We start from the raw sequence: 26,192 nt of genomic DNA, 5'->3' as shown, positions 1-26,192 counted from the left end.
CTTTTGGGATTATGCAAGGTCGGGGTTTTACTGAGCTGCTGAACAACTACAGTAAATGCTGTGTCAGTGCAGACCCGTCTTTGTGTAAAATGTCATGGGTTAGTACAGTGGACGGGGTTGATTTGGCACAGTGCAGGCTTAAACTATACGGACAGAATTCAGTGTATTTAGGAGGTCTCTTGCAAGATAAAAAGACAATAGAACGTAAAACATATTTTTCCTGCTCTAGTTTTTGCAAGACACCCTTGATGCGCTTTTCAACATCATGATGGAGATGTCAGAAAATGAAACCTATGACTTCCTTGTGTTTGATGCACTGGTGAGTCTTTTTTTGTGGATTTAGAGTCTTTATTTTTCAGCCAGATCTTCCATCTCTTCCTGTTGTTTCCTTTAGGTGAGCAATTGGTATTTTGCTCTGAGAAATAAGTTATATTTAAACAGTTCCTAATGCATTTTCAGGAGCTAGGACTGAGATACACATTGAGCTATTTAGTCACCACAGTGAGAACAGTAATTAACATTTACATAATTTACAGTAATTTCTTCACATAACTTCTTGCATTAAGACAATTTATTCAGATGAATCCAGCTGATGCTGGTGCCGGAGTCAATACAGGGGGACACAATGTTCTGGCTCTAACACATGTCATTGTAGAAACAGGACTGAGTGTTTGCTCCGAGTGTAAATGATCAGAATCTCAAGTTCTAACTTGAAAAGTGTCATTTTGTAGCTTTGAAAAATGCACTTCAGCACTCTGTGCCCATTTAACCTGTGTGTAGACTGAGCAGTGCTGCTCCCTGTGTCACTGGTGTTGCTCTAAGTAGCTCCCTTTATCTCTGAGATTTCCTATCCAAATGCTGCTGTCACTGCCTTCTCTCCGAGCAGTGATTTAGTCGCACACACCACAGTATTTAGTCACTATTAGAATATGAATAACACTATCTGTATCATTAATGCTGTTAGGAAAACTATGACCCAGCAGAATGAATGACTTACAATTAGAGACTGACTTAATGCTGGAGTTAGAGGTTGTGTGACTCTGCACATCTGTTTCCTTTTGAACTTTTGGCAGGTATTTATTATTTCTTTGATTGGAGATATCAAGTTCCAGCATTTCAACCCTGTACTTGAAACTTATATTTACAAGCACTTCAGTGCAACCCTGGCGTATGCGTAAGTATTGGAAACTGCGAACCCCCGGCTGTCACTCACAGCATCAGTGGAAATTGATAAAGGAACACAAATGTATGAGAAGTGTGGTCTGATGGGTGTTGCTGCTCATGGAAATGTTTTGTCTTGCCAGTATCTGCCTCAGCATTTTCAATCCATGCCAAAATACTTTGAGCAGAAGGAGGTTTGAATAGTCTGTGTGCTCCGGGCTGCAGTTTTAGGGGTGTGTTTGAATGGGGTCACGGGGAGCGGAAGCAGAACCAGACGTGGCTGAAACAGCACGAGCAACATTGTGGTTGATGGTAGCAGAGATAAGAGCGGAGTTCACCTCCACCGGCTGCCTAGAGCCAGGCACGCTGAGGCCACAGACTTCAGAAAAGGGCAAAATGCTATGGTAGGGTTTAAACATGCAGATTACATGAGATTACACTAGGATATTGAAAATCTCTCACAGAAACTGGCATTTGTTTAGAAGAAATTTGTGGGAGTAATTCTGTTTAGAAGATGCCGATCCTCTGATTTGGCGGAGACTCGACAGCAGATACTCACAATGTGTTTATGCAGCTTTTGTCCTCCATTCTTAGAGCGCTCAGTGAGGAACTTTGTGCTCCACACGTGGGAACGCCAACACGTGGAGGTGTCAGGCCGCTTTCAGGAGAAATGGGTTTTCCAGCTTCCTGAACACTTCATTTTTCGGAAGAACAAAAGCAGATCAAGGAGCAGGAATTTGTAGACAAGTCTGTAGGGTTCTGAGAATTTGTGAACTGGTTACGAAAATCTGGCATCCCATGAGGCCAAAGATTTCAGAAGGAAATAGGCTGTGAAGAGGAACTTCTGTCCCATATCTATTTATTAGACTGTGGTTCCTCTCTGGTATAGGGAAGCTGCACTTACACAGAAACTCAACCGGGTCTATCTTTATTCTCCTTTTTTGTTCTGTTTCCTAAGGAAACTCACCAAAGTACTGAACTGTTACGTGGGAAATGCTGATGACTCCAGCAAGACAGAATTGCTGTTTGCTGCCCTGAAAGCCTTGAAGTACCTGTTCCGATTCATTGTTCAGTCGCGAATATTGTACCTGAGGTGAGAACAAAGTCGTTACCGTCCTCCTGCCTCCTTTTGGAAGTCAGCCGAGTTACTTCCAGTCAGCACCACTGGAGGGGATATTCAGGATATCCTCTATCCTTGAATTATGAAGAAGAGTATTTTTCTGCCCTTTGTCTATAGCTGGAGAAAATAAGTTTAGCACAAATCTAAATACTCCTGAGGATCCCGTACCGCTGAGGCCCCAGAGGAAGGCAGCACAATGGAGGAGTTTGCCTGCGTTGATGAGGACTGGGTTTAGGGAGCAGTCAGGCAATCTGGACATCATAAATCCATGGGTTCGGATGGGATGCACCCGCGGGTGCTGAGGGAGCTGGCTGAGGTCATTGCTGGACCACTCTCCATCATCTTTGCCAAGTCTTGGGAAATGGGAGAGGTGCCTGAGGACTGGAGGAAAGCAAATGTCACTGCAGTCTTCAAAAAGGGCAAGAGAGAGGACCCAGGTAACTATAGACTGGTCAGACTCACCTCCATCCCTGGGAAACTGATGGAACGACTTCTCGGTGACAACCAGTGATAGGACAAGGGGCAATGGGTTCAAACTGGAACACAAGAGGTTCCACTTAAATTAGAGAAGAAACTTGTTCCTGGTGAGGGTGGCAGAGCCTGGCCCAGGCTGCCCAGGGAGGTTGTGGAGTCTCCTTCTCTGCAGACATTCAAACCCGCCTGGACCCCTTCCTGTGGAACCTCAGCTGGGTGTTCCTGCTCCATGGGGGGATTGCACTGGATGAGCTTTCCAGGGCCCTTCCAACCCCTCACATTCTGGGATTCTGTGATAAAATAATTTTTCAGCTGCTGTGACACCGTCAGCCTAGATGTATGTGTCTAACTAGCTCTTGCTGTTCTTTGTAGGTTTTATGGGAAAAGTGAAGATGGGGATGAGTTTAATGATGCAATACGCAAGCTCTTCCTCTCCTTCAATGTCCTCATGGACCGGCCTTTAGAGGAGGCAGTCAAGATTAAGGTATGCAGAATTTGCAGGGAGAGCTCGTATTTTTTATTAGATCAACTGAGACGGTTTTGGGAGGAAGGGGAAGGCAGAAAAAGGCACAAGCTTTGGGGCACGTAAAACCCATTCAGATGAATCACAGCACCTCTGAACGTCTGTTTTAATGAACTGTGTGTGACAGGAAAGGAATATTTAAGCCCCAAAGTTTATCAAATGAAGGTGAGAGCTTTGGCTGAAGATGTGATCGGCTGCAGTGTGGGAGACACTTCAACCGGGAACACCACGCTTGAGGGTGATGGAGATAGAAATGTTAAACCACTGCAAAAATCAGCGTAATGCTGGGAATGAAAGTAATGAAAAAACAAATGGGTTTTAAATGTGCCCTGGATTTTATACTTTCTTCTTTTTCTCGTGTCAACTGGATTGTGAACCTTCTGTTGATGCTCTGAGGAGGAGCAGAGCAGCCCTGCAATGAGGCTGCTAAATTACTGAAGGCAGTGAGGCCTTGAGGTTGTTGTATTTCAGTTCTTCTAGCCAATGCGCTTTTATCTGTTTGAAGGGAAGATTGAATCTAAACTTTTAATTAGCACTTGGCTGATTTAAAGCCCAGCTTTGATTCTCATGCAGTCAGAGCACCTGCTGGCAGCAGCCAGAGAACATCACAGAGGGACTTCACATCCTTTTAGAAGGAACTAGGTAGTCTAACTCACTTTCCACATGTTTTATGTCCTTGTTTTTTAATTTCTTGCAGGGTGCAGCCTTAAAGTATTTGCCAAGCATCATAAATGATGTCAAACTAGTATTTGACCCTGTTGAGCTCAGGTAACCGTATTAAATTTGCCTGTCCTCCAAATCCAGGTCATTTGTTGGGGAGGATTTTGGAAACTTTCCTAAAAACAGCCGCTCTGATCATGATGTGATGATACATGAATATGAGGGAGCGCTTGCAGGGCTTCAAAGGAAGTCAGTTGGGTGCGAAGGAATCACACAGTGATTCTGTGTGACAAAGGCATGATCAGGAAATCAACACTTGTATTTATTCAGGAAATTTGTGACACTGGTTTCTGTTCTTTGGTGCCCAGAACCTCCCAACCATGCCCCCTTGTTCTGACACAAGTAATTTGCTCGTAACCAGTAGACAGACAGCAAATGTACATGGAATTTAATTTAACGGAATCTCAGATTGAAATGAGTCATCACTCTTGATGAAAGGGGCATCTGGAAGGATGCGCTTTTGTTGTATATAGCAGTGTGTCAAGTTTCAGCAGTGGTCTGCTGAAGCTTTGCAAGATTCTGCTTTCATTTTGTATGAAAAGTAGGATCATCATACACTGGCACTGGGGGGCAGATGGTGTTGCCTATTTATAAGTTTTTGTGAAACATCTAGTGTGTCTTGGGATGCAAGCTTTATTTTAAGATGTTTAAGCCTGCAGTTTCAATTATTGTTTAGTGAAGCTGAAAGCCTTATGTTAAGTTTCTTGAAAATAAGTTAGGGTTCCATAATAATTTGCCTGGAGACCACTTGTAGGTAACGCGTCCACACAGTGACAAAACTGCTTGACTTGCTCGGGCGCAGGACAGTGTGGGATGGAATAATTCTGGGTGAAAATGCTGACCGTCCGCTTCCCTTGTGCTTTGCACCCCAGTGTCCTCTTCAGCAAGTTCATCCAAAGTATTCCTGACAACCAGCTGGTTCGACAGAAGCTCAACTGCATGACCAAGATAGTCGAGAGTGACCTGTTTAAACAGGCTGGTAAGTAGCAAATGCAGGATCCTCATCCAGTGTGTTGATTTAGAAAGAGGCAGAAGCTGACAGGGCACTACTTGATGCCATACGTAAAATTACAAGTCATCTAGTCTGTTAGTGGTCTCTCAAGTGGATTTAAGCATGTTTTGGTGTCCAGGATGAAGTGATGAGCTGAAAGCTACTGTGTGATACCTGTGTGTGCTGAATGCTGAAGAACTTGCTGAGACCAATGAGTTGTGGTGCTCTGTTCTGTTCTCTAGAATGCAGAGATGCTCTTCTGCCGCTGCTCATAGATCAGCTGAGTGGCCAGCTGGATGACAACTCAAACAAGCCCGACCACGAGGCCTCCTCACAGCTGCTTAGCAGCGTTCTTGAAGTCCTGGATCGGAAAGATGTGGTGAGCATCAACTGTCGAGCATGCAAATTAAGGTTCATTCTTCTCAACTTATGCCTTAAAGAATGATGTTTACAGCAGTTGTGTTGTGTTGCTGAGTAGTTCTTGTAATCTCTTTGCACATCGAGTAGCTACGTCTAAAATGCAACCATGGAAGGTTGAGTTAGTGGTTGTCACTACAGTACAAAAAGCAATTGCTTTGCTTTCTGGGGACCAAAATGTTATTCCCCGCTACTTTGGTGGCTTGTTGAATTGTTTGGAGCAAGTCATAAAAGTGTTTGGTTTCTCATTTTCTCTGCTGAGAAATAGGGATAATGGTCAGGAGAATACAGTTAGTTGCCACATTAGTCATGGAAATTGATTCTAAGTTGCTGTGAAAAGAACAGTTTGAACTGTAGAGCTATTTAGGGAAAACAAAGCCAAATCAAAACAGCAGCTTTGGTTTAGCTATGCCAGGATGAACTAACAAAGGTGATATATATCCGTTCTGCTAGCTTTTCACCAAGTGTATACCTACAGTATTTGAATCGATTGTTCATGTGTTTTAAATCTCCTTTTTTGCATCCTCTAATGACAATAACCACTATCAGGGCAGTCCTCCCATACAGGGAGCACTCTATAGAACAGTGTACATTAAGAATTGTCTCAGATTTTCTTTATGGGCTGTCCCCAGGGTCCCACTGCTGCCCACATCCAGCTGATCATGGAACGCCTGCTGAGGAGAATAAACCGCACGGTGATTGGAATGAGCAGACAGTCTCCACACATCGTGAGAGCCTTTTACTTGCTTCAGTTATTACTTCACCATTTGTTATAGTGGAATTTATTCTCCTGGGAGATGTCAGTGTGCAGCAGTGGTTTATGAAATCATCTTTCCGTTTCCTGCAGGGCTTCTGTGCCACTCAAACGTGGCTTTTGGTGGTTTTCTGAGACCAGGTATTAGGATACAAATGGTCCTATTCCAGCAGCAGTTTGAACCGAGTCCCAGTTGGCTGTGATTTCAAGTTCCTTTGGGCCCTTGTGTATAAAGAATTTGGTTTCAATGCAGTTTCTAATACACAAGGAGTGTTTCCTGAAAAAATGCTCTTTTGTCACCTTGGCTGCACAGGATTAAATCCTGAAGGATGAGGCATCTCCACGGGGCATTTCTGAGTCCTGTGTGGCACCTTAGACGTTATTACCAAGTTGGTATGTGTTAATTTGCCCTGTACTTCATGTACAGAAAGACGAGAATATCAAGAGCTGGACGTTTGGGGTAGAGGACTAAACAGTCAGACTGATGTCAGGACATAATGATCAGGATCGTGATGAGCGATATTTGATTAGGCAGAACTGTGACAGCGTATACCACACTTCAAATGTACAGTGCTCAATACAGGAGAAGAATGAAATGTTTTGTTTTTCCTCTTCTAGGGTATTTTTGTGGCCTGCATGACAGCCATCCTGAGGCAGATGGAAGACTTCCATTACAACCATTACATAAATACTTTCAAAACCAGGCAGGACATCATTGTAAGTCAGCCTGACTGGGGGATTGGCTCAGTCCATAACACATCGCACTCTTGCTTCTGAAAGGTCATTTCAAGTTGCTGCGTTCAGTTTGTTCGTCAGCAATGACTTATGGGCACCTAATGCCACAGCCACTGGGGATATATTCACATCGCCCCTGCTGGGAATGCACAGTGGATGGTGCTGACTCAGTAGAGCTTGAGAAAAGCAGTTGTGTCATTGAGTAAAAACACGTTTAATGACTATTTAAGTCTGTGCAATTAAAAAGTCAGGAACCAGAAGAGTGAGTGAAGATGAAAAGGAAAAGCATTTTCCTCTCTCTTGATCTCACTGTATCTCTTTGTGATCCTGTTCTCTTTATCTCCCTCTTTCTACTTCTTTCCTCTCCTCTAGAGTTTAATTAAAAGCTTTAGTGGACAGCAATGCAAATAGTTCCCTGTGTTAAAGCTGCATCAAGTTTGTGTCCCCAAAGACTTCCAGTATGAATCCAGGTGAAACATTAGGTGTTGGTTTGCTTTTTTGAGGCCCCCAGAATTAACAACTCTGTCCAGATTTTCCCCCGGACTGCCCAGAACAAGTCAGAACCAAAATCAGAATTTCTGCAAGTCTCTGAAGTGTGACACAGCACCTGTTCTGTCTTTTTTTGTCCCCGTACTCCTTGTTTTGCGACTTAGAAGCGCTTGTTTATTGAAATACTATCTGGGGAAGAGCCTGGAGTTCTGTTCTTCCTGTAAAAGCCGAATCAAAACCCGCAAGATGATGTTTGTCATCAGTTTGGGATGACAAGGTGATCGCTCCTTCCCTGTGCGCCTGGAATTGCTCGCGATCTGTTGAGCAACGTGGCCACCTACAGGACACACACGTTGGTGTCACCGCATCTGAGAGGCGCTCGCCTGCATTGGCTGCGGAGGGAACTCCTCAGCTGGATTTGGAATTGCTTTTGATGTTACCCCAATAATTTTCTGGAAAATAAACCAGAAGCCGAAACAAAAGCCAGGTAGATGGAGAGCAGTTGAGCCCAACCGTTGTAAGCCAGGCTGAAGATAGGGTTAAGCAGATGCTTGAAAGCTTTCCTAAAATGTAAGCTGCAGAGTGAAGCTCAGCTCGCAAGTTGAAGATGTTTTGCATCATGCTTCTGCATCTTCTGAGTAGAATAGTAGGATATTTCTTCTGTGTATACACATAAAGCTTCTGCATGAAGATGTATCAAGAGGATGAGTTCTCATTAAAACTACCTGCGTTTCATTTAAACAGATCCTGATCAAAAATATCAATTTGTAATCTAATTTTATACATCTTTACATCTACAGGAGCAAGCCTGAGTTTGTGGTGGTGTGGTAGTTGTTAATACCAACAGAACATTGCATTTTGTTTTGCTACGATAGTTGGGTGTATTTGGGTTTTGTTTGTTTATTGTTGGGGTTTATGTGTTTTGGTATTTCAGTCCTGACACTGCATCATTGCTTGGTTTGTTTAACACTGTTGTAAGTTAATTGATACCTTCAAGGTGCCCCTTGTCAAGTCCAAACCCTTCCATCAGGCTCTGATTTAATAATGCCTAAAGGATTTTTCCTGAGGCAGCACCAAATGCCTATTTCTCTCTCTACAGTGCTGTCTCTTGCCAATTCTTTAGAGCAAGCTGTTTACCTCAACAGAGTTTTTTCTTTATTGGTGATCTTTGCAAGGTGGTGATTTCTCATGTGACCTTCTTTGTGTCCCTCTCATTTTCAAATGCTGTCTTTGTAGAGAATAGAATCCATTTAAGTGCTCACAGGTAGCATTTATATCTGTAGAGACCCGTTGTCCTGTCACTGGATGTCACCCAGAAGAGCCTGGCTCCATCCTCCTGACACTGCCCCTTTAGATCTCTGTAAACATGAATGAGTCACCCCTCAGTCTCCTCTTCTCCAGCTCCAGAGCCCCAGCTCCCTCAGCCTTTCCTCACACGGGAGATGCTCCACTCCCTTCATCATCTTGGTTGCCCTGCGCTGGACTCTCTGCAGCAGTTCCCTGTCCTTCTGGAACTGAGGGGCCACAACTGGACACAATATTCCAGGTGTGGTCTCCCCAGGGCAGAGCAGAGGGGCAGGAGAACCTCTCTGACCTACTGAGCACCCCCTTCTAACCCACCCCAGGTACCATTGGCCTTCCTGGCCACAAGGGCCCAGTGCTGGCTCATGGTCACCCTGCTGTCCCCAGGACCCCCAGGTCCCTTTCCCCTACACTGCTCTCTAATAGGTCATTCCCCAACTTACACTGGAACCTGGGGTTGTTCCTGCCCAGATTCAAGACTCTACACTTGCCCTTGTTCTATTTCATTACATTTTTCCCTGCCCAACTCTCCAGCCTGTCCAGGTCTCTGATGGCAGCACAGCTTCCAGTGTCACCACTCCTCCCAGCTTGGTGTCATCAGCAAACTTGCTGACAGTGCACTCTATTCCATCTTCATAGGGCTGTTAGGTTGTCATCATTCAGACTTTGGGAAACAAATCCTCGACTATTGTTTTTGCTTTTTAGCCAGTTTGCACACCAGAACTCCCTCCAACACAGCTTAATTCAAAACAGTAAAGACAAATTTAATTAAACACATCAGCATGTTCTGTGAAATTATTTCTCCTTCTGTAATTGAATGGATGGCGTGTCAGAAATAATGTAGTTACTGGAATATATCCACACAATACGAGATCCTTTTAGGAGGTGCAGTGTATTGATTGCTGATCAATGCAGTCGTTAATCAATGCCGTTACAAACATTTGCTTTTCATGTGGATAAAAGACTCCCATGTTCAACCGGATGGTTTTATTTTTCCAACAGGACTTCCTGATGGAAACATTCATTATGTTTAAGGATCTGATTGGAAAAAATGTCTATGCGTCCGACTGGATGGTCATGAATATGATGCAGAGCAGGTAAATATAATAGTTGCTGCTATTTTAAGTCTTGCTGCTGCTTTGACGCCTTTCTGGTTCTGAAGGGAGGGGGACTCACACAAGCAGGCTTGCAAATCATTGAAGTTACATAGGCTTATTTTCTTTTACAGTTTCAGGGCGATTTAAATTAGATTTCAGTAAATTGTAGTGCCTGCACATTTCAGTTAAAGGATCTGGGAAGGCACACAATGGAAACCATGCTGCCTTTCCTCCCGTCACTTATCTGCTGCAGCCTAAATCAGAGAAGCCTTTTTGGTTTCTATTCTGGGGGAACCACATGGCAAACACAGCTACAGTTGGACAGAACTGTGGTCTAGGGCTTAGTGTGCTGGCCGGTCGACTACAACTCCCCAGGTTCACTCCTGTCTCCTATGGATTTTGTTCAGCTTTGTGTGAGCCAGTCTGTACAACTCGAGTGGCTTTGGCTCGTTATCTGTTTGCTGTGCTAAGTAGCAAAGCGTGGTCAGAACCTGCTGCCCGTGATACAGAGTTTGATGTTCACACCGACAATATCAACAGAAGATTTTTTCAAGATCCACCTTTTCTTTCTGTTATTTGTCTCTTCCAGGGTTTTCCTCCGGGCAGTGAACCAATTTACCTCTGTACTCAACCGCTTCTTTCTGGACCAAGCAAATTTTGAACTCCAGGTAATAATTCCATCGGTTTTGGATGTTCTTATGGATCCTGTGCTGAAAGGCAGGAAAACCCCACTGTTAACAGATCAGTTAATGAGGAGCATGCTCGTGGAAAACTTCCATAATCTTTTATAGCAAAGCTGCTGAATGCGAAACAGTTCTGAACTGCGCTTAGTGCGGCAATAAAGCGCAAGCAAATCCTTGTCCTTGCAAGGTCAGGTTTAACAGCATAGTGGCTGTGGCTGAGCTGTGCTTAACCAGTGGGGTATGAAATACTGGATGCTTGGTTGTGCTTCCTTTGTCTTCTCCTGTTTTAGACTTGTTTCTCTTCCACAGCTCTGGAATAACTATTTCCATTTGGCAGTGGCCTTTCTCACTCACGAATCCCTCCAGCTGGAGACCTTCTCACAAGCCAAACGCAACAAAATTATCAAGAAGTGAGTTTACATTTTAAAGTTTGCCAGGCCTTTTTGCTTTTAAGCAGCTTCACTTGTCCTGCTCCAAACATACCCATCCAATCTCAGATTAAACATGCTGTGGAGTGCTTGATTAATGAGTGACAATAAAGGGAGGATGGGTGACTAGGACAGATATTAATATCAGGTCTTTACGCTGTGGATGTCTAAATCTGGTCAGACAGATCCTGAGCAATTTGAGCTCAATTTAAGCACCTTGCCAAAATATTCTTTCCACTATAAGGTCTGTAACAGGACACTTGCCATAGTTCCAAAGCAATACCTTATGCGATTCCTCAGGAATAATGTAAGGTAGGTAAGCAAGACCTAACAGCCCTGCAACTCGTTAGTCCCCTCTCTTTGTTTCTTGTAGTAGTGGCTTTTAGTAGCTTGGCCAAATTCACAAAGACACCAAAGAGCTTTTACTCCTGCATTTAACTGGAACCAAGTGCTTAAATGTCTTTGTAGATCTTGATGTAAAATTTTATTAGGGAATATATAGTTAATGCTTGCCATCTTTTTGCTGCCATGAGGGCTTTAAGAAGCCTGGTTCTTGCATTCTCTCGACGTCAGCAGTTAAAGCTTTAGGGAAAAACACTAAATACCAGAAAATACTGGGTAGAACTATGTGAAGCAGCAGGACTGCAGTCTGCGAGACCCCTTGGGATAAATGCCCTGGCTATGCAGGTTTGTGGGTGCTGTTTTTTTTAGGAGAGGGTAATAGATTTGGTGCTTTTGCCTTTAAATTTCTTCAGCCACTTTGCAAAGGTAATTTTAGTGCATAGGACTTTTTCAGCTTTTTCTTTCTCTTGCGTTTTTCTAGGTATGGGGACATGAGGAAAGAAATTGGCTTCAAAATAAGAGATATGTGGTATAACCTGGGTGAGTTCCAGCTAAAGAATTATCTTTATTCAAGCTCTGAACTGGGTTTTGGATCCTTTATTTCTTTGTAAAAGGCGCTCATGTTTAATGTGGGGAAATACGCTTAAGATTCAGCTGTTTGAGAGCACAAAGTCTGTTATTTTTTGTGTGAATAGCTTGTAAAAGCTGATCTCTTCTCACATCAGCTGCTGAGCTGATTTCTTAGATTCTTTATATAGGATGTTCTGCCATATGAATGACAAGAGTAGAAGTTTTCAGAGAGCCTTTGTGATTTGCAGCATCGCATGCAATTCGGTTCTTGGGCTATTTCTGGATTTTGGAGCTGTAACGTGTTAACTCTAAGTAGCCATTATCCATGTAAAATATACATTCTAGTCAGAATGTGGTTTCTGGTCTTTATATGAATAATATGCTTAACCATTTGGATATCTAAATGCTGCCGTTTGGGTGCATCTGACTTTGATTTTCTTGCAGGTCCCCACAAAATAAAATTCATCCCAGCAATGGTGGGGCCGATCCTGGAGGTAACGCTGGTCCCGGAGCCGGAGCTCCGCAAAGCAACCATCCCCATCTTCTTCGACATGATGCAGTGCGAGTTTAACTTCAGCGGGAACAGGAACTTCCATATGGTGAGGGAGCCCGAGCTCTTCGGCGCAGATGTTCTGCAGCATTCACTGCGCAAGCAGGAGGAAAGAACATTGAAACAAAACCAAAACAAGTGGAAAAAGCTCACACAAAACAAGTGTTTTGCCAAGAACTCTGGGATGTTATCATTAAGTGGTTTGTAGGAGCCAGGGCCCTGCAGTTCTGTCCCTCACTGTACCTTTGCATGACACTGATAATTAATGAATTCCTGTGTTTTCGTACCTCTCTGCACTTGCAGGTGTGTGAATACGCAAAGCTAAATTGTGAATCAATTTGGAGACCCTAAGAGACTACTCTAAAACGTAATGTCTATTTACATTTATAGTAACAATATAAACTCCCCCAAGATCTTTGGCTGTAAATGTAAATTATATAAAGAAAATTACTGGACGGTCAAGTGTTAGCACTGTGTAGTTGCTTACATGTTGACTAATCCCTCTTTAACTGCTTGCACATAACAGGGCATATCTTCATGGCCAGGCAGCTAATCACACAGCACTTGGCTCTTGCATTATAAGTTGCTTTAATTAGTAGGCACAAGTGTTAATGATGGCTAGGGAGTTGTGACTTGCCCTTAACTGATGGTAGTAGTTCACTTTCTTTAGGGCGAGTAAATGACCGTTATCATCTGTAAGCCAGCTGCTAGAATGCTTTACCCTGGCAAAACTGAGCAGCTCATGGATGGAGGAGAAGGGGCAGAATTACCCCAGAGCAGGACTTTGAGGTGACTCAAGGACAAGAGGAAGGACTTGGATTTTTTGCTCCAGTGTCCTCATCTTGGCTTTTTATCATTTTTATTCAAAAATGAAAGCATCCTCTAGCTTGGCTTGTAAAACCAGTGTCTGATGGTGAGCCAGTTAAAAAATATAGCCACAAGCATTCCTGGTGTTCAGACCACACTCTTGAGAGTTACCTCTGTTTAATTGTGGCGTTTTGCCTTTTCAGTTTGAAAACGAGTTGATAACCAAGCTGGACCAGGAAGTGGAGGGTGGCCGAGGGGACGAGCAATACAAGATTTTACTGGAGAAACTGTAAGTTTTATAACAAACGTCCACTCTTCTTTGGCTACTTTTCTAATGCAAAGAAACCCTAATTCACCCCTGCAGTGAACAGAGAGGCAGTGAAACATATTTGACTGTTTGAGTGGCTGTTTGGGTGATTTACACTGAAGTTTCATTGCTGCTGCTCAGAACCATAACTGAGTGTTCCCTTCGTCCCTCTGGGTGTACCTGCAGGCTCCTGGAGCACTGTCGCAAGCACAAATACCTGTCTGTGCCCGGGGAGGTGTTCGCTTGGCTGGTCAGTAGCCTGCTGGAGAACCTGCTGGACTACAGGACCATCATGCACGACGAGAGCAAGGAGAACCGCATGAGCTGCACCGTCAACGTGCTGGTACGGGGTTCGGATACGGGTGCTTCTTTACCGACCTGGCTTTTGTGGGTTTTGAAGGATTTTCAGTAATTCTCGATGCTGTTTCTGGTTAATTGTGGGCCTGAATCAAGCTACCAGCTATAAAACAAAGATGGACGGTCTCAAATCAAGTGATGTAGCTGGTTCTTTTTTACCTGGTAATCTGAGGCCCTGAAATACAAGCAGGAAGGATGGCTAGCTGATCATTGGGGAAGCGTGGGCTTATTCCCCTGTTCTGCTGCAAAGAGCCTGTGTAACTTTGGACAGTCACTGTCTCTCTTTGCCTTACCCCTTTTCTAGAGGGGACAGTAGCCCCACCTTGTGTTGAAGGGATGGTTACAGGGATGTATTCACCTAAGCAGGCAAAATGTCAGCAAAGATCTTTGTGATGTCTAAAACTGATGCTTAAGTTGCTTGTCTAGAGGTGATGATGCAAATCCCTAGCACAATCATGAAAGTTTGACTTTTTTCTATTCTTGGCAGAATTTTTACAAGGAGAAGAAAAGAGAGGACATTTATATCAGGTAGGCTGTTTCCTTCCATAGAGCTGTGTAGAAGCCTTTCTTTCTCTTGGTGTCGTGTACACAGGAGTCCTTCCCATCAAGTAACAATTGCTTATTGTTCATTTAGGTATCTTTATAAGCTCCGAGACCTGCACACGGACTGTGAGAACTTCACAGAGGCCGCGTACACTCTCCTCCTCCACGCAGAGCTGCTCCAGGTATTACACCAGAGCAAATTTCAGTTTCCACTGTCAGGGTGTGCGTTTTAAATGAAGTGTGAACAGCTCAGAATAAACTATTAACTCTTTTCTTTTTCCTGTGACTTTGCATTACTGAAGCTGTAGTGGTCAGTAAGGAGTTTCACAGTTCTGCAAATTGCACAGCAGCTAAATGGATGAAAGTAAAAATGTTATTACCCTCAATTTGTTACCTTCTCGTGGTGAAAAAAGTGCTATAGTGAGCTGGGAGAAAATGTCCATAGAACAGTTTTTTCCACTTCTGTGAGAACAGTATAAAATACATTAGCCTAAGCCATCTTAATCTGGATTTAAGTCAACCTCTTCACGTCTTCCACAGATTAATAAAACATACATATTCAGTTAGTGTCTCAGCATAAGATCTTAAGCCAAAATCACACCAGTTTTGCATATATAATCAAACTTGTATTAACATGTTAAAGTGATTTTTAAATATGACTCAAAAAATTGTTACAAGTTCAGATGACTTCTTAAAATGAACTTTTAACATAGAAAAAACGTTGCGTCTAACCAAGGCTTTCTGGCTGCTGATGTGTGTAGTGGAATAACATAATGGGATGTTCTGAGCAGCTGGCTGGAGCGGTTTAAGAAGTTCCTGCCTGCTGGCTACTTGTGATTCTGAGCGTGCTGCTGAGCTGCAGTGTTTCTGTGCATTCCTGCTTTACATCAGCCAGCCAGCTCAGCTTATATCACTGCAAACCTTCCTTGCTCTCCCTTTGCATTGCTGATGGATTTGTCTGGAATGCATCCTGCAGAAGGCGAGCCTGTCTGCCCTAAGGGTTTGTTCATGTTGTGGTTCTTTCAGCTTTGCCTCTTTTTTAACTCTGTCCTAGTGGTCGGAGAAGCCGTGTGTCCCTCACCTGCTGCAGAGAGACAGCTACTACGTCTACTCACAACAGGAGCTCAAGGAAAAGCTCTACCAAGAAATTATCTCCTTCTTTGACAGGGGCAAAGTGAGTGTCTCTGCAGTGTTCTTACGGCTCGATGGTGAATTCTTGGCTTGGAGAACATAGCTGGCAGAAGTTGGTTTTAAGGGGAAAAGCAGCCGTGATTCTGCAACAGGCCTTTGATGCTTAGGCCTGGCTTTTGAATGAAGAGCACAGTTCTGGCGTGGGCAGGGCATGTATGCATCCTGGCGATATTTGAATCCTTCTGTTTCCTTGTTAGTCAATGAGCATCTGAAAAAATTAGCCCTGTTCAAGAATAATGTGCAGATGAGAAAACTGTAGGTGTTTTCCTTTCTTTTTCTGGGTAATGGCTTTTGTCAGGGTTTTGCGTTGCGGTAAGTACAGCTTGTCCGGCTGATGCTGAGCTTGTGTTGGCTGGTTCTACCAGGACCGAGACAAACCCAAGGATGATGGAGGGGTGAAGTGTTGGTGTAGGACGAGCCCACCTGGGTTTCTCTTATTTCCTGTTCAAACATGTCCTTCCACCAATTTTTGCCTCAGCTTTTCCCTATCAGGAGTAACACCAGAAACCTTGCTTTGTAAATCACTTTCAGATTTACAAATCAAAAGAGCTGTGTGACTGTAATAATTATTGCAAAAAATGTACAGCGTGGAGTCTAAGGGAAAGTTGGCAGTGCATTAAAGTGCTGCCTGAATGAAAATCAGCTGAAGTTTTTGTTTGCCTATCTGCGGTAACGAACGCTTTTAACTGACTCTTTTATTTCGCTTGTGCTCTTCTGCCCCCACCTGCCTCCCTTCGCCCTCCGTGGAGATGTGGGAAAAAGCCATTCAACTGAGCAAAGAGTTGGCGGACATGTACGAAAACAAGGTCTTTGATTATGAGGGACTTGGTAATCTCCTGGTAAGATGTTTTTTCTCCATTTTCAACAGGCTGCTGACTGCTTAAATTAATATTGTTGAGCAGGATAAGCCCAAAATACATTTATGCTGGAGACAAACAAACCAACATAACCCCCATGGTTTTGTAAGCTTAATATTAGAAGAATGTTCTTGTATTTTTTTTTTTAAAGTGTGTGATTTTGACCTTGTAATTAGCACGACAATATTGTGTGCAGATGTTTAGGATTCTTAGTGTAGATCCAATAAGGTAACATTTGCATGGTGTGTTTTCAGGCTCCATAAATCCCATCACCGTGTTATTTCTGTGACTAAACTACCGTGTATGAACACAGAACTATAGAATCATCTTGGTTGTGAGTTATGTCTTTAGTGGTTAAAGATGTAACCAGATGGTCTTTATGTTCTTTCGTCTGAGAATCATCTGCCCAGTTTTATTTCTGCCAGTTCTCTGACATTTGTCACCATTTGTGCTTCAGAACATATTTGTTTTTAATTTGTGGTGCAATAGTGAAGGATTTCAAGTATCCTCCTGGAATCCTGAAAAACATGGCATCGTTCTCGTGTCTGCAGACCAGGAAATGAAGTTGATTCTGGCCCAGACAAACCAAATATTTAGCCAAGTAAAAGGATAAGTACGAGATACTGTGTTGAAAAATGCTGGTGACTTTTTCTTTTTCAGAAAAAAAGAGCCACTTTTTATGAGAATATTATGAAGGCAATGAGACCTCAACCAGAATACTTTGCTGTTGGATACTACGGTCAGGGTTTCCCCTCTTTCCTCCGGGTAAGAATTCTTCAGCACTCAAGTCCTGGACTGGTGGGGACCCTAAAAGTCACAACTTTTGCAGAGCTTCCGAGAAAATTCAGATGCCAAACTCCTTTTCCTTTGAATGACACTGAGAAATCTAAATCCCTTAAGTATTTCGAAGCATTTCGCATAGAAAAAGAGACAATTAAGAGAACAGATTTTTTGTGTTACCAACTTTAATGAAGTTAGTGTGTTGAGATAGGGTTCATTAGCTGATTGTGTTCTTATATGGACTTAAACATAATCAGTGTTTTATATTTGTGCCCTATACGCTTCCTGGGAAATGTGATTGCCGTTAGAAAATTCTTTGCTTGTAAAGAATTTACCCCGTTACTTTTTAGCCTGAATCAACCTAATTTTTAGGACGTGGATCATTTCAGTGCTCAAGAACATTAGTGAGATCCTGTCCCACGCAGAATTAAAATGCAGAGCTGCTTCCTGTTTGGAAGCATTGCTGGATCTGTGCTGGCTGGAACATGAGAACAAAGTGAGTCAGATGGGCAGGGTGCACAACACTAGAAAATATTCCCGACTCTTATTTAAAATTAAGGAACATTTGCATTTTCAGACTGGAATTGTTTGAAGCCGCTGGCCTTAAATGGAAGCCAAGCTTAATAAAAAAGAAGAATGTTAACTTAGGACTGGGGAACTGGATGGCATTGAAGGCTTTAGCTCCAGGTGGTGTTTTGAATCCATCCCTTCCAGAAACCACCTCTGCTTGGTGGCCACTTTGGAAGAATAATTGGCCATGGTCAACTTTGAAGTCTATGGTGCAAAACTGCCATAGCTGGCCACTTACTAATGGTAGCTGAAGAGAGTCAGGAGTGGATTGGAGGTAAAACTGGTGTCTTTGTGCATGGAGAGATCCCTCAGTTAACTCAGACCATAAGTGGTCTGGCAGGGAGCCTTGCTCCTGAGGGTTGCTGGGTTGTCACTCCAGCCTGTGTTTCTTCTTTCTCATTGCTTTGTTTAGTGTTAATTCTCTTTCTCTTCTGCTGCCCACAGAATAAGATTTTTATCTACCGTGGCAAGGAGTACGAACGACGGGAGGACTTCAACCTGAAGCTACTGACCCAGTTTCCTAGTGCTGAGAAGATGACCAGCACTGCCCCTCCAGGAGAGGAGATCAAGGCTTCTCCTAAACAGTGTATCTTTTGGTTCTAAGACATTTTGACCTCTTTCCTAGAATAACAGAACTGGTAAACAGCAATAATAACCAAGGAACTTACTGCTCCAGGGTGGGCTTTGAAGGCGTGAAATTAAGGCTGTCCGGAACTGAAATGGTGAATGTCAAGGTATTGAAAAAGAGAGACAGGTTGATATTGTCAGAGTTAAAGGAGCTGCTGTTGGGGTGTAACCTGAGCAGATTGCAGGGCGGGATTTCTTGTGCGTCCTTCTCAAGCAGGTGGTGCTGACTGCTGTAGTGTATGTGTGATCTGGTTTGGTATTTCTAGGTGGAAGAGTAAAATACAGGCAGCAAAAGCAGGATATAAGTGGAAGTGTGCTCTTTTCTTGCTTGCAGTTAACTAGCATTTATGAACTGGCTGGGTATTTTTTTCCCTTGTAGAAGTCACTTTTTACAAAGTGTTAAGTGATTATTTAGGTTGATTAAATCTGTTTCTTGGACTTCTTCATTGATTTTTTCTGTATGCCGGTGGAACTCCAGGCTCTGAGGCAGCACACCCCTAAGCTTCAGATCCTCTTTATCTTAATTGTGAGCGTGACCAACTGCAACCTAGTGAAGATGCTTCAGATTCTCATTTGTGACTTCCAGTCGATAGCAGGTGTGCTCCTGGAAGATGTGCATCAGTCAAAAACACGTTACTGAGCTTCTGGCCTGTGTTATACAGGCCAAACTTGAGAATCCGATGGTCCATTTTGGCCTTAAAAGTCCGTGTACAAAGGCACAACTCAAGCAGTGAAACCAGATGCTTCCCTTGCAATAATCCTGCCAAGCACTAAATCCACATAGGAAATTAAAATTCATTCAAGACCAAACTTGGTATCAAAAAATGCCTCTTCTATTGCTGCTTTGTTTCAGCTACTTCCTTTGCATCTGTTTGTGTTTGTTCTAACGGTTTTGGCTCAAGATGAACCTGAACTGCAGAATTTGGATCCAGATCTGAACTCTTCCAAGAGTTTGGGGGTGTTTGGTTCCGGGTCCTTGGCATAGCCCCATTATAAAGGGGAGCAGCTGCATTGCTTGGATTTGGTACAGGTTCTGCTCGGACTCTTACAAACACCTTCGGAAAAGATGAGTTTGAGTGCCCGGATCACTGTTGTATTAGGCAGGGTTGATGGTTCTATAGTTTGTTTTAATTCTGTGCTTTTTTAACCTCCGTTGTCTCAGGGTTTGGTTTTGCTTGGTTTTATTTTTCACTTAGAATCTGTTTATGATAAAATGGCTTGTTCTTTCTTTGTTTTTTCTCTTAATAACATACTGGAGATATTAATTGAGCTGTGCACCGTCTCGGGGATGCCTACACCATTAGACAGGCTCATCTTCCCCGGTTCTGAACTAGAAGCTGTGCAGAGTGCTTAGCGTGGCGTGAAGCCCAAGCTAATAAGCTCTCCTGAGAGCAAGAATATATTAGCTTGGGCTCAGGGCTTGATCTACTGTGGGTATGCGGTTTGGGGCTCGGATTTGGCTGGTATCCAGTTGGCTCTTCAGCGCGGGCAGGACGACCTTGGGTTTGCTTTCCAAATACTGTTAGAACTACCCTTGGTGAAATAAAGGATGTAAGGGGCTGCCCTACCCGCCAGTAAAACGTTCCCACTTCAGAGTGCTATTGGCAGGTGATTCACAGAAATCATCTGTACATGTAGATCAAATTGTTTATGTTTTACTTTTCCATACTGTTTTTTACTCCTGGAAAGCCTCCAGTACAGCGAGTGTTGATGAACTACTAAGTATTTTTCTTCAAACATGACAAGCATGGGGGTTTTTTGAGAAGTCTGGTGGAAACCAGAAGGGTATTTCTCTCCCTCTTCTGTTTTCTCAAAAGGATCCATAGTTTTTCATCCTTAACTGCAGCTGCTCAGATGTGCAGTGCTTCATTGTGAAGCCTGTGATGAACCTGCCGCCTAATTATAAAGATAAACCTGTTCCTGAACAGATCTTAAAGTAATTGCTTTTCCTTTTCCCTCACCGTTTCCTCTGTATGTTTCTCATCTAACCTGGGCACAAGGTGCAGTGCCTTTGTGTTTTGTGTAAATTTGTTTCATAGTCTGGTTTAAACTTGATTGTTTTAAGAGGAAACAGGAACATTTATGTAAGGAGGATGAGACGTGAGAAAACTCCCCATTTCCTCTGTTTCTTTCTAGCTACTACAGAGCAAACGAGGTGCAGCAGTTCACACACTCCCGACCCATCAGGAAAGGAGAGAAAGATCCAGACAACGAGTTTGCCGTGAGTCCTTTGCCGTTGATGCCGGGTGGCTGTGCTGTGACAAAATGGGTCTATGCACTTGCTTATTTTGTTGGTGCAACAAAACTGTCACACTTTTTTTCCTTTACCTGTTGCAATGGAGTTTTTCTATTAAAATGTAGGATACCATTTAAATAGTAGAGGTGGTATCTGTTGCCAAAAACACTGGGTTCCATCCCAGTTAGTGAAGGTGAAGTTCATTGTGTAAGTCACGCCAGCTTGTGCTGGAAACCTGGTTTCATGCGGGAACGCTGGTTCCGTGCTGGAAAGCTGGTTCCATGCTGTACTACGGACGAGAACTGAATTGCAAGACCAGTATGTTCTTTACATCTTGGAATCTTTTCCTTCTCTAACTAGAATATGTGGATAGAGAGGACAACCTACACGACAGCCTATTCATTTCCTGGCATCCTCAAGTGGTTCGAAGTCAAACAGATCACAACGGTGAGTTCTGCATGTGGGCTGAGGCTCGTCCCCTCCAATCTCTTGGTGAGTCAAGACTCTTGCACCAGTTAGAACATCCTTCCACTGGTGGATGTGCCACACCAGTAACTTGTGCTTCGGATGAAAGCAAATGTGTATCTTCTTTGTTGTGCTGTATTCTCACATGCTGTTCTGCAGACAGCTCTATACAAGGCAGTAGTGAAGTTCTGCATTGACTATATGATGCTTGGGAGGGTGGCTATTTCTGTAACATACTCCACAGTCAGCAGCCAAGTCCCAAATTGTTGTTCCTTCAGGTTAAACTGTGAGATCATTCCTGATTTCATCTCTGAATGGCAAGATAGTTAGCACGGGGGTCCAAAATCCTCTGCTGGAAGCCATTGGGCTGCCATTCATACCGGAGGAGTTGTAATACTTGATATTCAGTAGAGATGGGTGAGGGTTTATTCTGTTTCTTCTTGCCCTCCAGGAAGAGATCAGCCCCTTGGAAAACGCCATTGAAACGATGGAGCTAACGAACGAGAAAATCAGCAACATCGTCCAGCAGCACGGCTGGGACCGGAGCCTGCCCGTCCATCCTCTCTCCATGCTCCTCAGTGGCATCGTGGACCCAGCCGTCATGGGTGGATACACCAACTACGAGAAGGTCTTTTCTCATTTCTCTGTAGCTCAGTCTGTTGATCTCTGCAATATCCAAGACCTGCATTGAAAAATGAGACCCTGAAGTTCAGTTTTCAGCTGTTCCTCCTTCTGTAGCTGTGTCTGCTCAGAACTCAAAGTAGAAAGGAACACAGATAAGAGATTTCCGCTAGACTGGAAGGTGGTTTAGTGTTCAGTTTTGGTGCTGTGCGTTGCCACAGCGATGAGTGATGCAGCTCTTTGGGGCCTCATTTACAGCGGCGATAATAACATGATCCTGCCTCATGAGGGCATTGAGGTGCTTGGTCAGGCCAGTGAATGATGCAAGTAATGAAGAAAAGCAGAAGATCTAATATTTTGTCTGTTGTATTCATAGAGAATGGTAAGGAAATGAGGATTTCTCTCCGGCAGATGATCTGTCTTTGGAGTCTTGCAGCAAAGAGCAAGTATTTCAGGAAAAAAGCAGTGTTTCCTATCGAGGTTTATTCAGTTGACTTCAGCTGAACAGTGTACATTCTTTTTTGTGATGTTTAACTTGAGCTGTTTATTCCCAGTATCCAATGATGGTATGGCCAGCACAAAATAGATTGCTCATTTCCATAAACTGAATGGATGGTGTTAAAACACATTTAATTCTTCTCAGATGTGTTCCAGTCACATGAAATGAAGTGCAGAAGTTAAATGGGAGAGGGTCTAATTTATCTGGGGTCTAACTCTGCTGATTCCAGAGGACTCGCATGCTTTGCCAGGGCTGAATTTGGCCCTAAATCCTCCCATTTTATGAATTAAGGTTGACATAAAGTTTAGAATTACGAAAGTGGGAAAGCAGTTAAAACTAGGAAACACAAAGTGTCTGTAACCACATCTGGAAATACTCATTTCTGCTTCATATTTTCCTATTTCAACTGAAGATCGGTACAGAACATTTGGCTTTTGTGGGCGGCTAAAAACTTGAGTTTTAATTGTTTCATTGTAGCCAAAAGCCAAAGTCTGTGTTTTTAACATGCGCTTTCTTCTTGCAATAATTAAACACTTTCAAGAAAAATCTTCTGGGAGCTACCTGGCAGTTGTTTCACAAGCTCACCTCCTCTTGACATCAGCCTAGTTCAGACTCGTACCACTAGGCCTATAAACACTTGGACATACAGTCCAGATATCAGAAAACACACGCAGAGGCTGAAATAGATCAGAGACGCCTTTTAAAACTGAATGAAAATTATTAGGGATTTTATCTAGGAAAAAGAAAAATGAAGTTCTTCGTTGTGATGCGTTTCAGTGCAACGCGCTGCAGCACGTAATGTGAATTGGCACCGATTTAAGGCTTCAGTCCAGGAAAATATTCTTGTGTTTGTTCAACTTTAAACCGATACCAGACTCTGCTGATGAAAGGTAAACACGTAACAAGTGTAGACTAAAGGTGCTTTGTTGAATCAAACGGAGCCAAACTCGCAGCGCAGTCTTTATTTTACTGAATCTGCGTAACGAGCCCCAGGTGAGAGTGTTGGACTTAAGGGCTTAAATGGTGGAGTTTAAGGTGAGCGTGGGCAGGAGATGTTCCCCCTGCTCACCTTGAGCAGCAGAGGCCGTTTGTATGCCCTATATTGGAGGGCACTGAGTGCTAAAAACGAGACTTTTTTAGGTGAGAGCTCAGAGGCTGGATCTAAAACTCACATTTGAGTGACAAACTTTGCTATGAGGAATAATGCCAGTTAAATTATGAGGATATTTCACTCCTTTGTGAAAGCAACGTAGTGTCTATATCATCTTTTCTCTTTGCTTTCAGGCCTTTTTCACAGAGAAGTATCTTCAAGAACATCCTGAAGATCAAGACAAAATTGAACTGCTTAAGCAACTGATAGCTCTACAGGTATTGTACTGGGAAAGATTGGGAAGCACTGTGTGAGTGCAGATGGTTTTTCCACCATTGTTGTTATGCAGAGATGATGCAGATAAATGCTGTGAGGACAATCTGGATATGTGCACAGTTGGGTTTTTGTTTCAAGGAAACTGCTGTATTGTAAAATTGTGGCCTAGAGTGTTCCATGTGCTTTGGGTTGCTCTGAAATGTTATTCTGAGACAATTGCCAACATGGCATAGATTGTTTTTTCCCTCAACAGTAACAAAATATCTGTTCCCTTTTCATAAAATCATCAAACCTGATTTTTGTCACTCTGACCATTGAAAGCTGTTTGTTCTGACCTGCGGAGCAGTGAAAAATTGCCCTGTTTTCTTGTAATTTAAATCGCGTTCCTGCAGACCAGTTTTTACGTATTTCCACACAGCAGAGCCCAGTTAAAGCTTCCTCACAATCACACAGCATTGGGGGCTAAGAAGTGACACTCTGACATGTAACATGCTCCATTTTCCAAAGCGGAATATGGAATTCGAGTGGCGAAGTGGGAGCCATAGGGATAGATGGGGAAAGGGTTCGTTTTCTTGAACACATGGAGCTCAAACAGGTCACTACAGTGTCACAAGTTGTGTCAGTAGATGAAATTCCTTACTGTACAATTGCTTTTTTTGCCTATGCAAACTTCAACCACATTGATTTAAGTCCCTTGAGTGCACCTGAGATGTGTAACATGCATAAAACCCCCTCCTTCCTGCAACAGGAGAGCTGATCTGTCCTTTTGTAGCTTCATTTTGTTCTCCTTTCAGATGCCGTTGTTGGCAGAAGGGATCAGGATCCACGGTGAGAAGCTGACGGAGCAGCTGAAGCCTCTGCACGACAGACTGACAGCCTGTTTCAAAGAGCTCAAGAAGAAGGTGGAGAAGCAGTATGGTGTGATAACTTTGGTAAGCACCCCTGCTTTTTTAGGTTTTCTCCTTAAAGAAACACACCTCTCCCCTTCCCCACTTGTGAGCCAGTGTTACGTGGTTGTTCACAAGCGTGTTTGTGTGCAGCCTCCCTCCCTCACCGAGAGGAAGCCGAGCAGGTCCGGCTCTGTCGTGCTGCCCTACATCATGTCTTCCACGCTGAGACGTCTCTCCGTCACCTCTGTGGCGTCTTCGGTCGTCTCCACATCTTCCACATCATCCGATAGCGCTTCCTCCAGACCGGGTTCCGACGGGTTAGTAATCGGCCTTTACATGTGATTTACAAGAGCGGGGATGTGACTTGGAGAAAATTAGTTACTCTTAAAATGAAGATTTATTCCATGCACAATAGTAGTAGCTACACATTTAAAACTTTAAAAGGAGACCAATGTTGTTCTGCCATTTTACAGAGAGAGTTTGGCACATAGCTAAGGAGAGTTCTGGGAATTGAATCCTCGACTCTCTCTGGAGTCCCGGTTGTGTCCACGATGCTGGGGAGCAATGGAGGCAGTGATGTATTTCAGATGTGCACTATTGCTGATTCCCAGGAGTGCTGGGAAACAGAGGTGTAAGATACTACGAGGCGATTTAGTTTGATGCGGTTCACAAAGAGGTGCATGTTCATGTGGTATTTGTTCCACCTACCTCTTTGCAGCTGCATACGCAGCATTAAAAGGAGCTGCCGCACATGGAAACATTTCCAGTTTACATCTGTGGTCACCAGGGAGTCTGGGTGACTTGCTCAGGGTCACAGAGCAGAGTTCTGCATAAAACGCAGGTCTAGCTCCCTGCACAAGTAGATCACGCTTATCTTACAAGGCATAAAACTCCGAATTGCTGGGGTAACTTAGGAGCACAAATCTCACTGAGAGTTCTAAGGTCGTAACTCAGTTTTTCCCGATAACCTGTTATGCAAGCTAACAGATCACAGCTTTTTAACAAACGACTGTCTAATGGACTAACATTCCGTGGTTTTTTCACTCTTTTGGTGTGGGCCACAGATCTATTCTGGAGCCTCTCTTGGAGAGAAGAATATCAACAGCTTCCAGAGCTGAGGAGCTGCCCGTGAAAGATGATGGCGATAACCGGATTAGCAAACTCAAGCGGAAGGACTGGAGTATTAGCAAGTCTCAGGTTATCGTGGAGAAAGAGCCAGAAACAGAACTGACCTCCAGAATGGTAATAATAATAATAGCAATAATAAAATCTGCAGCAGGAGATTTTAATGTTTCCATTGCCTTCAACCGTACTTGTCATTGGGAACATCATTAAATAGTAGGAGGGGTTCAAATACCAAAAGCCTTGGTCATCTGAGTAATTCTTGCTTGATTTATTTGGAAAACTTGTGTCACAAACTGAACTGTAGTTTGGCTTTAAGGTCCAAACTGGAAGCACGAGGCGCTGATGTTTCATCTGGGTGCTCAGTGCCCTCATTCCTCCCAGGAGCAGAGGACTGCGTGGTGCACTCTGCACCGTGTAGAATTGTTCTGGTTTTGTTGGAGCAACCAGATACTGCTCGCCCACTCACAAATGCAGCTGGCCAGCCAGATGTTCAGCTGCTATCAGTCAGCATCACTGCACAAATCAAATGCACTGCAAGGTGAAGATCAGTGTGAGTGACTGGGGAGCTGAAAAGAGATGGTCTGGTAGTTAGGTC

The 26,192-nt window shown here is 43.5% G+C and overlaps 1 protein-coding gene across 9 annotated transcripts in view; it reads left to right on the top strand.

The window, feature by feature from the left end:
• DOCK5 (dedicator of cytokinesis 5) overlaps positions 1 to 26,192 on the top strand; it is a 98,854-nt gene that overhangs the window by 62,630 nt on the left and 10,032 nt on the right. For all 9 annotated transcript variants that reach the window (XR_011735883.1, XR_011735884.1, XM_071799462.1 and 6 more), the window contains 30 exons: positions 230 to 319; positions 1,074 to 1,174; positions 2,120 to 2,254; positions 3,128 to 3,239; positions 3,976 to 4,046; positions 4,871 to 4,977; positions 5,232 to 5,368; positions 6,039 to 6,134; positions 6,779 to 6,877; positions 9,689 to 9,783; positions 10,373 to 10,451; positions 10,776 to 10,876; positions 11,718 to 11,776; positions 12,251 to 12,405; positions 13,367 to 13,452; positions 13,657 to 13,813; positions 14,315 to 14,355; positions 14,462 to 14,552; positions 15,425 to 15,544; positions 16,311 to 16,400; positions 17,079 to 17,183; positions 18,213 to 18,354; positions 20,250 to 20,331; positions 20,532 to 20,616; positions 20,992 to 21,078; positions 21,548 to 21,724; positions 23,501 to 23,584; positions 24,377 to 24,514; positions 24,623 to 24,789; positions 25,537 to 25,714. Coding sequence is in view for 7 of the 9 variants with exons in the window: in XM_071799462.1 (XP_071655563.1) it covers positions 230 to 319; positions 1,074 to 1,174; positions 2,120 to 2,254; positions 3,128 to 3,239; positions 3,976 to 4,046; positions 4,871 to 4,977; positions 5,232 to 5,368; positions 6,039 to 6,134; positions 6,779 to 6,877; positions 9,689 to 9,783; positions 10,373 to 10,451; positions 10,776 to 10,876; positions 11,718 to 11,776; positions 12,251 to 12,405; positions 13,367 to 13,452; positions 13,657 to 13,813; positions 14,315 to 14,355; positions 14,462 to 14,552; positions 15,425 to 15,544; positions 16,311 to 16,400; positions 17,079 to 17,183; positions 18,213 to 18,354; positions 20,250 to 20,331; positions 20,532 to 20,616; positions 20,992 to 21,078; positions 21,548 to 21,724; positions 23,501 to 23,584; positions 24,377 to 24,514; positions 24,623 to 24,789; positions 25,537 to 25,714 (3,267 nt within the window). In the remaining 2 variants the exon portion in view is untranslated. The remainder of the gene's footprint in view (positions 1 to 229; positions 320 to 1,073; positions 1,175 to 2,119; positions 2,255 to 3,127; positions 3,240 to 3,975; positions 4,047 to 4,870; positions 4,978 to 5,231; positions 5,369 to 6,038; positions 6,135 to 6,778; positions 6,878 to 9,688; positions 9,784 to 10,372; positions 10,452 to 10,775; positions 10,877 to 11,717; positions 11,777 to 12,250; positions 12,406 to 13,366; positions 13,453 to 13,656; positions 13,814 to 14,314; positions 14,356 to 14,461; positions 14,553 to 15,424; positions 15,545 to 16,310; positions 16,401 to 17,078; positions 17,184 to 18,212; positions 18,355 to 20,249; positions 20,332 to 20,531; positions 20,617 to 20,991; positions 21,079 to 21,547; positions 21,725 to 23,500; positions 23,585 to 24,376; positions 24,515 to 24,622; positions 24,790 to 25,536; positions 25,715 to 26,192) is intronic.

Source organism: Patagioenas fasciata, chromosome 26 (genome assembly GCF_037038585.1).
Source record: "Patagioenas fasciata isolate bPatFas1 chromosome 26, bPatFas1.hap1, whole genome shotgun sequence".
Taxonomy (NCBI): domain Eukaryota; kingdom Metazoa; phylum Chordata; class Aves; order Columbiformes; family Columbidae; genus Patagioenas; species Patagioenas fasciata.
The sequence above is the reverse complement of the archived record's forward strand: the minus strand, read 5'-3'. Positions and strand labels throughout refer to the sequence as shown.